Genomic DNA, 14,751 nt, shown 5'->3' with positions numbered 1-14,751 from the left:
GCACCAAGAGGGAAGCTATACTGTTACTCAGCAACAGCGCTCTCACGTTTTCATGGCAATGATAATATTTGGCTGAATATCGGCATTCTCATCTTCTGCCAATGACAGCACCCCGGGATCTTGTATTTCTTTCTGGCTTGCCAGAGATAAGAACAAATCTCCCCAAACATAAAGCAAGCATATCAAATGCTTCAGGCACATCCCTGAATATTCTGATGGTCTCTGCTGGCCAACCACTTAAAAACAAGTACTGAATGCTACCAAACTGAGGAGTCTTATCTCCAAGTCCAAAGACTTAAGTCCTTTATTACTGAAATGCAACAGCATCCATCTACCTCAAGTGAATGTGTCCACTACATCCAAACAATTGAAATGAAAGATGAGCTCCAGAACAGGGAGATTACTGGTGAGCCTTCTTCAGCTGCATTGCCTCAGTAGACCTATAAAATGCAGGATGTGCAATCCTAGTACCACAAGTTAAATCCATCTACAGCTATGGTTCTCAACCTTTTTTTTAGACTAGAGGCACCCCTCAATAAACCTGAAGCACCCCTTGAGAGACTCAAGGCACTCCTTGGAAAATGCCAGATCCTTGTTTTCACACACTTTCTGACCACAGGAAAATAAAAGGGCAATTCTTCTGTTGCAAAGAACCAGAAAGACCAAAACAGGTCAAGATTCCTGTTGAAATCTCTGTGTTTATCTTGTGAACAGTGTTTGCGCACCTAACAGTGCTAACGTTTTGTGGCACCCTTGAAAGGATCTCACGGCAACCCCGCAGTTCCACTGACCCTGGTTGAGAACCACTTGTCTGGAGGAACACCATGGCCCCTTCTTTTTAATTAGAGGATTTCAAAAAAATCAGGATGCCTTTTTGACTGTAGTCAGGACACTTCAGGCTCAACATATCATTGAACACATCATTGAAGCCACTGCCAACCTTGGATTCTCAAGGGACACAGACTAAGTCAGTCTAATTTCAGCACTTTCAGCGACTTCTACACTCTTCTCCAAAGTTATGCTCATTGTGGTTCAAGTGAAAAAAAAAAAAAGTGGGCATGTAGTAAAATGACACGAGTAAAAGAACTTTAGTCTCTTTCAGGAAAAAAGAAGCCGACAGATATAGGCCATCTAGGAGGTAGACCACTTTGCCCAAGGAGGTGCAGAAGATGAGCTCAAACCACCTTTCACAGCCTTCTGCAGAAGGGAGAAGCTGTAAGTGCTTTCTATTTTTTTTATTTCAAGCTCAGGCTAAATCCTCCCACAAGCAGAAGAGTGCCTCAGAGAACAGTCTTGCCTGAGACAGTACAGACAATATATGCCAACATGTGTCAATTTTTTCTGAGCAACAGGATACTTCATTTCAAGCCCAACTTTTTTTTTGGTAAGTTCAACCACAGCTTGAGCAAACCCAGACCATTTCACTATACCTGTGCAATGACTGTTCACTGGGTGAGGAGAAAAGCAGAAATCAGGACCAAACCATCAAGATCCTAATTTGGTCCTTGCAATGAAGTAGACACTTAAAGTGATTCCACACTAAAAATAGCCAAGAAACCCCACGTAGGTCTAACAAGGAAGCCAGAAAAAATGAGGAGGGGTCACACACCTGAACCCAGCTGTTACAAAAGCAGCACACTGAGTAGTAAAAACTGCCTGTGCCTCTGAACACACCGATTCTGTGAGCAGGCACAGAGATGACAGCAATGGGCACCACTCTTTTAAATAAATGAGCTTGAGGCACTGGGGAACACATCCAATTCTCCAACTGCATACACAGTTCTTGAAAAAACAGATATTTACACTTACTGAGAAAATGAAATACAAAAAAACCCCACCATCTGAAGTATGCTCTACATTCTAAAATATTGGAAATGTTCTAAATTCTTGCTTACAATAAATGTAACAATTAGACAAGAGAAGACCAAGCACCATTTCACTGAATATATTAAGGACCAATATTTCAAGAAGTTTAACAAAAAGAAAATTAATCAAAAATACTTGTGATCTTTTTATTTTTTTTCCTTTTTCTTTTTTTTTTTTTTAAAAAGGTACCTGTTTTTCATAGTCAAGGATTTTAAGGTCAAAAGGGACCATTATGATGATCTAATCTACTCTTCCATCTAACATAGGCTATAAAATTGTACTCTGCCATTCCTGCCTTGAAAACAATTAATTACAATTCTGCTGCGAGAGAAACCTACACAGAGTCAGCAGGAATCTGTAAGGGCAGATACCTTTACACAAACCAGGGATAGGCAACCCCCAGCACAGGGGCCAGAGCATAGTACACAATGGCATTTTGCTTGGCACGTGCACCACAGGATGGATGGTGGAGGAGCAGTAAGGGGCCCGATCCTTGTTGCTGTAGTGGCAATACAGCCCCGGCTCTTTCCCTGCCATCCACTACAAGGCGTGTGGGCACGCCCTCTGCCGGAAACGAGCCAGGCCGGGACTCCCCGGACCCAGAACAGCCACTTTAAGTCTCCCTGCCACCTGCAGTGAGCAGCCCAGGCTCTGTGGCGAGTGGCAGAGCCCAGGCTACCAGTGGCAGGCAGCTGGGAAGTTGCAAGCAGGTGCAACAGGGTCCAGAGAGCCCCAGTCCAGCTCACTGCTGGCAGTGGATCCACGCACACCTAAGGGCAGTCGGTGCGGAAGGGGTCAGGGCTGCACTGCCACAAAGATCAGGCCCTCTGTGGTTCCTTCACCGTCTGCCCCGACATGCCAACATGTTACAAGATGAGGTTGCAGGTGTATTTGGCACGCTGCCCAAAAATGCTGCCAATCCCTGACACAAAGATAACTGAGTTCTGAATGATTGTGCCATATACCATTACCAAACAGCGCAATACTGAAACATTCTGACAGGCCCACACAATCTAATCTAAACACAGTACCTCGGTGCCATAAAAAGTGTAAACATACAATTAAAATTATTGCACAAACTTCCAATGACAAGATACGCTTTTTAAATGAGAATCTATAAAGCTATAGCATTTCAGGGGTATATTTTTAATTTTTGGTAATTTAATTCAATCAATTATCAGACCTTGTATCCCATGTAAATACCACACTGCTAACCAATCCTTTAAAAAAAAAAAAAAAAAAAAAAAAAAAAAAAAAAAAAAAAAAAAAAAAGGTTGGTAAATCTTATCCTTTGTGAAAGACTCATTTTTAAACAAAAACAGTAAGTGGAAGCAACTTTCACCAGAGTGGAAAAGTCAAACAGGCCCTGAAATATACTTTCATCCTCAAGGTGCATCAGTTGTCTTAGGATGAAAGACTCTAATGAAGTTCCCTCTCAGCATGGATCCGAATGCCTTACGTGGGTCAAAGTACCCAATTTAGCAACTTCTGGGGTACAGCCCCAAAGCATGGCTCCAGATGCATGGGTCTAATGTTTTTATAAGATACAGGTGGGAATTTTCTAAAAGTGCTTTGCTGTAATATTTCTCCCACTGAGGGAGATGGCAAAACTCCCACTGGTTTTATTATTAGAAGAGAACTAAGCCAATGCCAATTGCATCTAAATATCCTACTCTAAAAGTGCTCCTGGGTTTTCCAAAGAAGTGGGGGAGGGGGAGGGGTGGAAATGATATCAATATCTGTTAAAGTTAAATACACATTCCTAAATTTTACATCTAAAGGGAGATAATGAATGGGAACTCCTAAACCACTGGAATCAAAGAGCTACGCAGTTCAAAGTCAGAAGAAGCCAGAGAATCCAAAAGGATCCCAAGAAAGCAGCAGACTTGAAAGCTTACAGCACAAAAACTATGCCTTCATTTTGCATAACAACACATGCAACACATTCATACATACCCTACACCTATTAACCTAACTGCTCGTAAACTGAATCTCTTTACCTGACGCTGTGGTGGCTACTCTTCCATCAGTTACTGTTTTGGAAGAATGATATGTAATCATCTGAATATCTTCCTTTTCTTTACTGGGGTATTCATTACGGAAAGTGGATTCTGTGGACAATGATGTTGTAACTTCCGAATTACGGCTTAAGTCAAGAGGGAGACATGGTCCACGCTTCTCAAGTGACATGTGAGCAACATCGGGTACTACATAAAAGAAAAATGTAACATTAACAAAGATATAAGGACCCAACAAACAACAGCTAGGATTACCGAATGTTAGTCTAAAGGTGAAATAAATGTGAAAGGTCTTTTTTTTATGATTCAGTTTCTCTTATTGTTCTTTATTAGATTAAAATACATTACCCTCTGACATGGTTGACTGTTGATTTTGGGCACTGATGGAGAACACTTTTCCATCAGTGACTGGAGAAGGAACCTTTTCTACAGAACCATCAGGCAATGGGCAAGTGGCCAAACGCTGCGATCTTCTTCTCCGCTGGCTATGTTTGTAGGATCTAGGGGGATTCACTGGCTGTGATGGACCTAAAAAAAGATCTTTCAATGTTGACGAAGCAGAGGTATCTCATAATCTTACTATAATAGTTTAAGATGGAAAGAAGGGACATGCTTTAAATAGTTCTCATCTGCAGTACTAATTACACCATGATTTGTAAGAATGATTAAAACTTCTGAGCATGAGAAGAATGTTAATGTTTGTGGCAGGATTTAGGTTTTTGCTTAGCATACAAATTGAGGGATCTACTCTCCCATTGATAAAGAGGAACTCATGTAAATCTATTTGCAAATTACAGGAGTCAACCCATCAAATAAAGGAGAGAACAGATCACTTGCAATGAAAGGAACAATAATATCTCAGTAAAGGAAATTAAATCATCACACTTATAAATACTTGAGAAAGTATGGACAGTATTAATGTAAAACTGTTAAAATAAATTCACAAAAGTAGTTCATTTTAGTTCTCATATCCTCAATTGCTGCTGAACTGATATCAACACCATGGTTACAGCCAGCACAAAACTATGTCAATGCACTGCATAACAAGAAGTCTCAACCCCAGCATTAAGAATCTCAAATGAGAGTACTGTAAATATTTAAGGCCTGATTCATTAAAAAAATAAAACGTGATTTATGCACATTTCATATATTGTACTTTGGGAAATGTGCTTTACCTGCACAAATAACAGTTTTGTTAATCCTTTTTCCCCTTGTCCTATCTAGAAACTTGTATGTCATGCTGAAGATTTGCAGCTGAAAGCTTACAGCTTTAAAAAAAGAAAGAAAGAAAAAAAAAAAAAAAGAAAAACGAAAAAGCAAACAAAAATAATGTTTCTACTAAAAATTTTCAAGAGGTGGAAGCCACTATTTAATAAACTACGAAAAGTAACATCTCTAGACAAAATGCAGGTTAAGATTTTGTATTTCAAATACCAGGAAAAAAAAATGTAGCTTCAATCTAAAATACAGAATAACCTCAAGGAAAACTACTTACCAACATCTTGGCGGCATTACAACATGCATGGACAGCAATGTTTTGTGGGGAAAAGTAGTAACATGATTTAAAACCATTGATGTTTCTTGAGCGAACAGAGAACTTTTCATTTTCTCATCTCCCTCCCCTACTCAATTAAAATTTGCTATGAGAAAAGATTGAGAGAGACCGGTATCTCCTGGGAGCAGGCGTGTGGCAAAAGGTGAGCGGGGGAAAGAACACAACACACACGAGGTGCAGTAGTCTTCTTCAATCCTTATTTTGCCACTGCTCTGTGAGTGAAGTGAAACAAGCCTCTGATTTATAGGAATTGTTGTTAAGCGTAGACCACAAACTTAGCTTTCAGAGAGCAAGGAAAATTTTTAAGACATGGGTCCCAAAACAAATATGAAAAGGTTGAAAATGCTACTCTGTCTCCCCCAAAATTTAACATGAATATTGCAATATGCACAAAAATGTAATAAAACATTCAAGGACGATATGCAACAGATAAATTTCTCTCTTCTGCTGACCCATGATATTTCAATACTATGTAAGTTACTATACATGCTTAAGAGGCTGAGTGGCTAAGATGTATTTAACAGCCTACACAATAGCTTCCCTTGCTTCCCCATCAAAGAGAACCCTTCTTCGCTTGCACACCATAGTGTGATGAAATATCATGTAGGATGAAGAATGGTGTAGCCAACAGGTACATTACTTCAGTCCACTGCAGGTAGAATTCCTCAGAATTGAAAAGGAAAGATCCGCAACAAAATTGCATGTCTTTTCTTTTTTAATGAATCAGGCCCTTTAAACAGAAGTGTCTGTAGTGTGGAGATTCAAGCTAGAGTGGAACTTAACCATTAAAAGCTGGGACTTTCTACTGCAAAAAAAGTGCCATTATCCTTTGCACCATAATTCACATACCATGTTATGTGACTTGACTTTCAGTAAGCTTGAGTTATCCCTAGTGCACACACTTACGTTTGATTTTTTTTAAGCAAATTCATTGTAAAAGAAAAAAGCAACATTAATTTACAGTCAAAATGTTTTTTTCTGTATATCTCTTATGACTATAAGTAATTACGGTATTTTTTAAAATGTCTGTGCTCACTAGTTTTATTTATCACAGAAGAAGGAAGCTGAGAGACCAGCGTCAAATCCTCGACTTGTATTAATTCTGGGGAAAGTGGTGATTTAGGGGGCTTTATACACCCAGAAGAATCTCCAGATTCTTGTTTGCATTTCTTGCTGCGAGCCTTTCCTGAAGACAAAGTTGAGGATAACAGTGCAGGTTTCTGAGTGTTGGCAGAACTGCTAATATCAGCTTCATTTTTTTTCTGATTTTGAGGTTTAGGTGAAATCTCCTGAATAAATAATAAGAAATTGATACTTTTATTTCAGTTTCTTCATTGTGGTTCTTGCAATCTACTTTGCTTTTTTTTTTAAGCAACTTTAGTACTCAAAAACAAATTTTTAAACCAACAATTAACATATTTTCAATACAAATGAAAAGCTAAAATACTTTAACGTATCAAAGTAAATACTGAACAATCTGTTTTTAAAGGGACACTACCAAAGACTTTCAGCATTTAGAATTTCTCTTTACCTACTACTTGCAGTATACTGTAAAAAAAAAAAACTGGAAAATAACAAAGATCATTTTCTTAGCATCTATCTAATCTCCATTTGACAAACAGTACCAAAACCATTTTCATATCTCTTGCATTGTCAGCCAACATCACCAATGGTGAAAGAATAAAGCATGACCTAGAAAACACTACTGCTACAAACTAGAACCACTGTTCTTGAGGTTTTCTTGTGATCACACCAAAAAGGTATATAAGCAATCAGTTTAAAAATACTTACAGGTTTACTTCAATTTTAATGAAGAACCTGAAGAGGTTGACAGTGCCCCTTTAAGGAAGTCTTAAAACAAATGACAATCAAATTAATAGTGAGCACACACTGAACCCACTTCTGTGCTGGGAGTCTGGATTTCAACCACATTTAATGATTGTGCAAATGCATCAAGAAATCACAACTTCTAGCACCACAGGGTTAAACAGATTGCCAAGAGTAAAAAAAAAACCAAAAAAAACCAACATAAAGATAAAATGCAGGTCAAAGAAATGCTTTTTGAAAAACCATTCTATGAGGCATTTCCCATAATTGACCGAGTTTTAACCCACATTAATGCATGTACCAAATTATTTTGAAGCAATTCATCTGAATTCAGTGACTGACATTTCAGTTTCCAGCTAGAGGGAAGTTCTTCCTACGGGCTGAGTTTTCTGTCTGAACTTGCCCAATCATGGTAGACACTACTGCATATGAACACAGGATCTCTTAAATCTTTATGCCAGCTATTGCTCGGGTCTCATATGCACCACGGTACTATATAAGCTAACGAAAACATCATTATGAAATCAGGAACTTGCTTCCAGAATGTGTGCACCGCTTTCTTCAGCCAGATTTCATGCCTCTGCTGATTTGAGGGTGTTCCCCAGTTCAGGCCTCCATCCTTCAGAGGACTGCATTTTGGTAACTGAATGACAGATTTCTGTTCCACTGGAACATGGGAGCTGCAAGTTCCAGTGGAATTACAAACACAGATGCACACACTATGTACTTAACAGGGCATCCTTGAACGCTCTAGGAGTGGCCTGCTGGAAGTACCATAGGGAAGTCCAGTGCAAAATGTTCCATTCAGTTGCCACCAGTTCCTTCCTTGAAACGGCTGATTCTACTCGTGTAAGTGCAGTTTATTCGTTTAAATAAAATATTCCATGAACTGTAGAGCTATGCTGATTATGAAGGTATCACCAGAAATTAATTAGAGGCGCAACTTGTAAATAAACAATTTTATTGTTCATCTTCACATATGTGAAAGACATTACTACAGCATCCATTACTTTCAAATTACAAAGTTGTTTAAACAAGATTAAAAAATTAAATTAATATTTTGATAAGGTGCTTAACCTCTTAACAGGACAAATTAACAATAAAAAACCTTAATGAATTAAAGTTATCATCTGAGCAGGTCTTGGTCAAAAAGAAATAACATGACATAACCCTAATACAGTTAAATAAACTACTATATCTGCACCTAAAAGGCTGAGGTTTTCGGGTTCAAGACAGTTGTAAATTAAAAAAGTTATAAATATAAATAAAATATATTTCCATCAGCACATCATATTTTTGGCTGTTGGCCTGAAGCTTTCCATGGCATTTTTGTATTATATTATTTAAAAAAAAAAATCACAAGACATTTTCCCATTCAACATTCTAGCAGTAGCAGACAGTGTCTCTCATTAAAGGCTGTCAGCTTTGCCATAGTAAAGCCTTTTTAGGGATTTATAACTCGGCCATTTTAATTTGAATTCGGATGGGAACTTGAGAGAAAAAAAAAAAAAAGTTTTGAGGTCAGACATTTTCCCCTCCGTTTCTAATCAGTTCAAGTTTTGATGGTTTGTTTTTCCTGCGCTTAGAAGAAAGAAGGAAGCCTGCTAGGTTTTTGGATGCCCTTTTTAAAAAATATTTTAAGAACTTTTGAAGCTAAAAACAAGTATTTTAAAAAATTACAATTTCCATACCATTAGCCTGTCAATGGTAAAAGTGCTCTTTGAATTTTTTATTTTTGTCTCTAAACAACAAAGGTAAAATGGAAACAGCCGAGTTATTGAAGTCTGAAAAGTTACTTTTTTTTTTTTTTTAATGCACTGTAGTTTATACTGCTGCATAAACAGTCTACGTAAACTGCAAAATCCCATTACTTTCAATGGGACTGCGCACATTAAAATTTACATTGTAATGATTCTTCCAGAAACATCATGCTGTCGGCCATTTCACAGTTTTTGCACACTGAAAGTATCACACACAGTAGCAAGAAATCATAGCATATTTAATATGCAAAAATTTGAGAAATGGAATATCATGTCAATACATCGTAAACCATTATGCAAAATATGAGTCAATGCATTGACACCATAGCGGCTCAGAATTAACCTTTACAGTGGCAGCATTAAAAGCAGAACCATAATGCTCCATTGTCAGCACCCTGGATTTGAGAGACTCTCAGATCCAATACACTGCCAGTGGAAAACCACAGTAATGCAATTATATATCAGACCTAAAGAACCAGTACAACTAACAAAGCATCAAAGGAAGTTTGGGGCAAGGACTACTTAGAGAGTGTGCCGGGGCTTGAAAAGAATGTAAGTTGCTCTTTTTAAGGGGGGCTAGTTTGTTTTAAACAAACATTAACATTACAAAGGAATGAAAATGAATACAAAAAAGCTTTATTAAAAGTATATTAAGGCTCTGATTTAAACCAGTAAGAGCAAAAGGTGTCCAGAGTGAAGGCTGCCATTTCACCCTTAGCTTGACCTAGTGTGCTTGAGGTATTCAGCCCTTTTAATAGGCAAGATCATGCATATTTGAGATTCAAGGAATGCCTGAACACAACGGAATGAGCCGGAGATGAACTGGCAACCTTCAGTTTCTTCGAAGAAGGGAGTTTAAAAATCAGACCCTTAACAATATTTAAATTCTTTTTTGTATTTATTAAAATATACACCCTAGCAAAATGTATGGCTCATTGAACAGTTCAGAAAACACAGTCTACAACACCAATTCTTACAATATAAAAAAACAACTTCTGACAAAAGAAGTTTTGCTGGATGTCAAAAACCCTGATTCAAGCCACAAATTAAATTTGTGTAAGGGTCTTTTTTTAAACAAGCTGCTGTCATGGTTTCAGTTATAAAATTGTACACGGGGATAGAAGTCTCTTAACCATAGGTTTTTTCTGAGACTGTAAATCATGTACTAAAATTCAAGGTACTTGTGTGGTCTACAACAATTTACTTGCATCCTCTGCCAGTGCAGAGATGTAAACTTAAGAGCAAATATTTAGTTCCCTCTCTCTCTTTCTGAAGGGGCATTTTTCATGTTACTATATCTCCATGGCACACTCCAGTGGGAACCCTGCAAAAGAAACAAACTCTACCATTTCATACCTGCTCCAGGACTGGAGCTGTTTCTTTGCTGACTTCCTTTTTTTCACCACCATCCACAACAACAGCTTTGGATGCCAACAAACCTTAAGAGAAGAGAAAAGTGGCAGAGATTTTAATTTAAAAAGAATCTGGCTTTGAGCTCACCATTTATCATGAGGATTTGCGAAGAAATAAAACAAAAAAGTGAAAAAAGAAAGGACTTAAAACATTTTAATCTAGAACAAGATTCCTTCCAAAGTCACTTTTACAAAGCCTGAGTTTTTGTTTAGTAGAATAAAAGTGTTGGCATCTGGCCCACAAAAGTGGTTATATTCCACCACCAGAGAGAAAAATGGAGTCATAAATTGTAAGGCTTTTCCCTCCCTGAAAAGCAATGCTTCATAGCTAGACCTACACTATTAGAGTATGGGTTTATTTATTTTTTATTTTTAAGAGCTTATTTAGAGGGTACAGACAGACAATTATATAGATATAAAAGGATAATAATAAGCTGTCACAATTTAATGCAACATTTGCATTATTCTGTGACAATACAAGCGTAGCAAAAGCAAAGGAACTTCAGCCTAGCATCACTGAGGGTCAAAATAAATGTAATTTACCCAACTTCCACTGCTACACCACCATGCAGACACAGCAGTTGCATCCTAACAGCTGATGCCTGCTCCCAGGTAACAGCTCTCCCTCCCATTTTAAAGCAGCTAAAAGGTATATTTGTCCATACCTGGAATCAGCCTCCCTTCCCTCGTAATTTGGTCTTTGCATGCTTTCCTAATGGTGCTAAGGTTTACAGCCACAGGGCTCCTATCAAAAATGTACACTACCTATTTCCACCTCTTCAAAAGGCCCGTGAAGGCACAGAGGTGATACTTCCGCCTATGCGGCGCTGGTCAGGCCACAGCTGGAGTACTGTGCCCAGTTCTGGGCACCACACTTCAAGAGGGATGTGGATAATCTTGAGAGGGTCCAGGAGGGCTACCTGGATGGCTAGGGGCCTGCAGGTAAGATCCTACGAGTAGAGATTGAGGGACCTGAATCTCTTCAGCCTCAGCAAAAAGAGGCTGAGAGGGGATCTTATGGCCATCTACAAATTCATCATGGGGACAACAAGGAAGAGAGGATACTCTGTTTACCAAGGTGCCTTTTGGAGTTACTAGGAACAAGAGCCATAAACTGACGGAAAGCAGATATAGATTAGGCATTAGGAAAAATTTCTTTATAGTAAGGGTTGCCAAAACCTGGAATGGGCTTCCAAGGGAGGTGGTGCTCTCCCCAGCCTCGGGGGTCTTTAAGAAGAGACTGGACAAGCACCTGGCTGGGGTCATCTGACCCCAGCACTCTTTCCTGCCCAGTGCAGGGGGTTGGACTCGAAGATCTACTAAGGTCCCTTCCAACCCTAAAATTCTATGAAATCTATAAGCAAAGGGCAATTGTAAAAGGGCAGCTGGATGAAGTGACTGGAAGATTCATTCTTCAATGAATGACCATCATTCTGTGATTTTTAGCAATGTAGATCTCCAAGAGTAACAGATACCCACTATGGTCTTGCTAACTGCGGTATCAGTATGTGGTGCTTCAATCACAAATCCATAGACAAAACCACTAACACTCAAATTTAAACATCTGTCAACCTCAAACTGCTGGCTCTTAGACAAACACTAAGTAGGCGCATCAACACATGTCATTAATACACAGAAATATATTCCAGAGCTTGCTGCTTCTGGGAAGCTCCCAGGGTCGCCATCTGCACATGCATCTGGACCATAGCACAATGAACTGGGTTGGAGCAGCCTGCCAACCTGGGGCTGCTCCAACCAGGCTCAATGTGCTGCGGAGGGGCTGGCTGGGGCACGAGGATACTTCAGGGCAGGACTAGCTGGCAGGTATTTACAAGTACCACCCTGCTGCAGAGTTGATTAGTTTCCTGCACCCTAATAGGGGCGCACATGTAGATGCTGGGACGTTTATTGCGGAGCTAATTAGTCAGCTCCACAGTAAACAGTAGGTGTTTCACACCAGTAGGCGTTTCTAAACTGTCATGCAGGAACTCACAAGTTTGGACACATGAACAGACAAGATGAGCTGGAAATATAAGCCTTTAGCAAATCACACTGTGGTACCTGTTCATATATAAGTTATGCACTTAAGAGCATGGGAAACAGGTAGTCTCTGTACTGCAAGGTAATCATTTGAAAGTCTAACCAATCTAAAGGCGGCCAGACAAGCTATTAAAACGTGTATCCTATCAGCCACTCTGTGCTAACTGCCCTTGTGCACTCTTACACCACAATAAATGCAAGGTAACTTACTTTATTTTTTACTGAGGAGCAAGCTACCTTATGCTTATTGTAAGGACAGCATATGCATATGGGCAATTACTAAAGTAGCTGACATGCCATAAATTCAAACCGTAGGTTACCTTGTGATAACTTGTTCATCTGTCCAGAATCTTAACCCAAATTCATCTAGGGGTGAATCTGCCACTGTGGAAAGCTGGTTAAACCAGTTTTAAGGGTTGTGTCACATGTTTACAGCTTTTTCTAAAACTGGAACAGCTTGACTTGCCACAGGTTAACTCATGTCTGTCCAAGGGCTTACTTTATCTAGAAATACCATCAACTAATGTTGAGGCGAAAAGACCTAAACCTGTTCAAACCTGCCTAATGTCCAAGCTAAAGGAGGCAATAAAGTTCCTGGAAAAAACAGGCTGGAAAAAATCCATCTCCTGCCATTTAACAGTGGGAGCAGCAGCTGCCTCCTAAGACAGGGGTGGCCAACCTGCAGCTCCAGAGCCACATGCAAGTTACTATACATCTTCTTGAATCACTGCATAAGCACATGGCATGATGTAATGGCTATGGAAGCTGGTCACCGTGTGCTTGTGCAAAGATTCAAGGAGATGCATATTCACTTGTATTTGCAGCTGTTCATTGCAGTTACAATCATCCTCAGCTGCAAGGGATTACTGCAGATGACAAATCACAAGTGCACTAATAATCATTGTTTCAGGGATACAGGTTGTAGCCACATTGGTCTACAGGCAAAAGGAATCGTAACTCTGGGTCAAGGTGATATCTTTTATTTGACCAACTAGATAGTTGCAAACAGAAAATAATCTGTATTTGCAAGAATGAGTATACCCAAAAGCTTGCAAATAAAGACTTTTGCAAATATTTAATAAATTTTATAAAAGATATCGCCTCTACCCAGAGTTCTGATTCCTCATAACCGTTGGATTTTCTAAATGGCACAGTTTATAAAGTACTGCTACTATATTCCATGGAAAATTAATCATGCTCCCAAGCAATTTACCATGTTATTCCCAAAGTGTTATTAATTAGCAAACTCTGGGTTTTCCTCATGTCAGCTGTTTAGGAGATGTCCTCCTGCCAATCAGAAAGCATTCCATTAAAGACCTGCTATTGATTTTTTACTTCCCACAAGGACTGACTAGAGGCAATGGTGTTATATTCCTAACATTATTTATGCCATATTTATTAGATATATTTATGGGAAATTTTTTTAAATTAACATAAGCAGAACATTGGCTTCAATTCAAGATGTATAATTCAAGAGTCTAACTGTCTCTCCCTCTGCCTGAAGAAGGGTGTTTGTACCCAAAAGCTTGCATCGAATACTTTTTTCCAACTCGTTAGTTGGTCTAAATCAAAGGTACCACATTTACCCAAAGATCCATGTCTGTCTGTGCCCCTGAAAATATTTTTAAACTCACTAAAACGAGTTTGTTCTTGAAATTACAGTCATGTGTGGAAACAGAAGCTTGTAAGAAACAGCTTATAGCGTAAAACAGCAGCATGCTACAAGCAAAAAAGGGAGGGATCAGGCAGTGGAAAAGAGCAGATGTTTTGTTCTCCCCACTTTTAATTTGTTAGGAATAGTCACCGGATAACTGGCTGCTACTTCTTCAGAACTCATGATGGTGATGAGACATGTTACCTACAAGTCTTTTATACATACGTAGTTGACTGGCTGCCATGCAGCACAGCATCATATATTATGGACGTAAAATACCAGATTAATAATAAAAGGTATATGTACAGTAAGCTTTTCTTATGTTTCAGTATCTCAGTCAGGTAGATTTTTAAAAATTATTTTGTGGGAGCAGTCCAACTAAAATGGATTACCTACCCTTAAAAGAATATCTTCAAATAATGCCATGCACAGTTTCTGCTTCAGAGGCAACTTCATTACCAAATAGGGTGGCCACCATAGAGACATTCTGGTTTTCTGCTACTCTGTCCTCTATTGATACAAAACCCAACACGGGTTTCATATCAATAGAAGACAAAGGACAATCAGACTGTCCTCTATGATGGCCACCCTATTACCAACTGATAGCTTAGAAATATTT

The 14,751-nt window shown here is 38.9% G+C and overlaps 1 protein-coding gene across 9 annotated transcripts in view; it reads right to left on the bottom strand.

Moving 5' to 3' along the window:
- Nucleotides 1-14,751, bottom strand: part of PHF20L1 (PHD finger protein 20 like 1) — an 84,641-nt gene that overhangs the window by 39,472 nt on the left and 30,418 nt on the right. For 8 of the 9 annotated variants that reach the window (XM_090040678.1, XM_090040670.1, XM_090040672.1 and 5 more), the window contains 4 exons: nucleotides 10,383-10,465; nucleotides 6,476-6,728; nucleotides 4,233-4,412; nucleotides 3,867-4,073 (listed from right to left, as the gene is read on the bottom strand). In XM_090040678.1, the coding sequence (XP_089896804.1) occupies nucleotides 3,867-4,073; nucleotides 4,233-4,412; nucleotides 6,476-6,728; nucleotides 10,383-10,465 (723 nt within the window). Of the gene's footprint in view, nucleotides 1-3,866; nucleotides 4,074-4,232; nucleotides 4,413-6,475; nucleotides 6,729-6,749; nucleotides 10,466-14,751 lie in introns of those variants that run through there. The other variant, XM_090040679.1, reaches the window with a different exon arrangement.

This window comes from Crocodylus siamensis, chromosome 3 (assembly GCF_052110815.1).
Source record: "Crocodylus siamensis isolate JL-2025a chromosome 3, ASM5211081v1, whole genome shotgun sequence".
Classification (NCBI taxonomy): Eukaryota; Metazoa; Chordata; order Crocodylia; family Crocodylidae; genus Crocodylus; species Crocodylus siamensis.
This window is presented reverse-complemented; position numbering and strand designations above follow the sequence as displayed.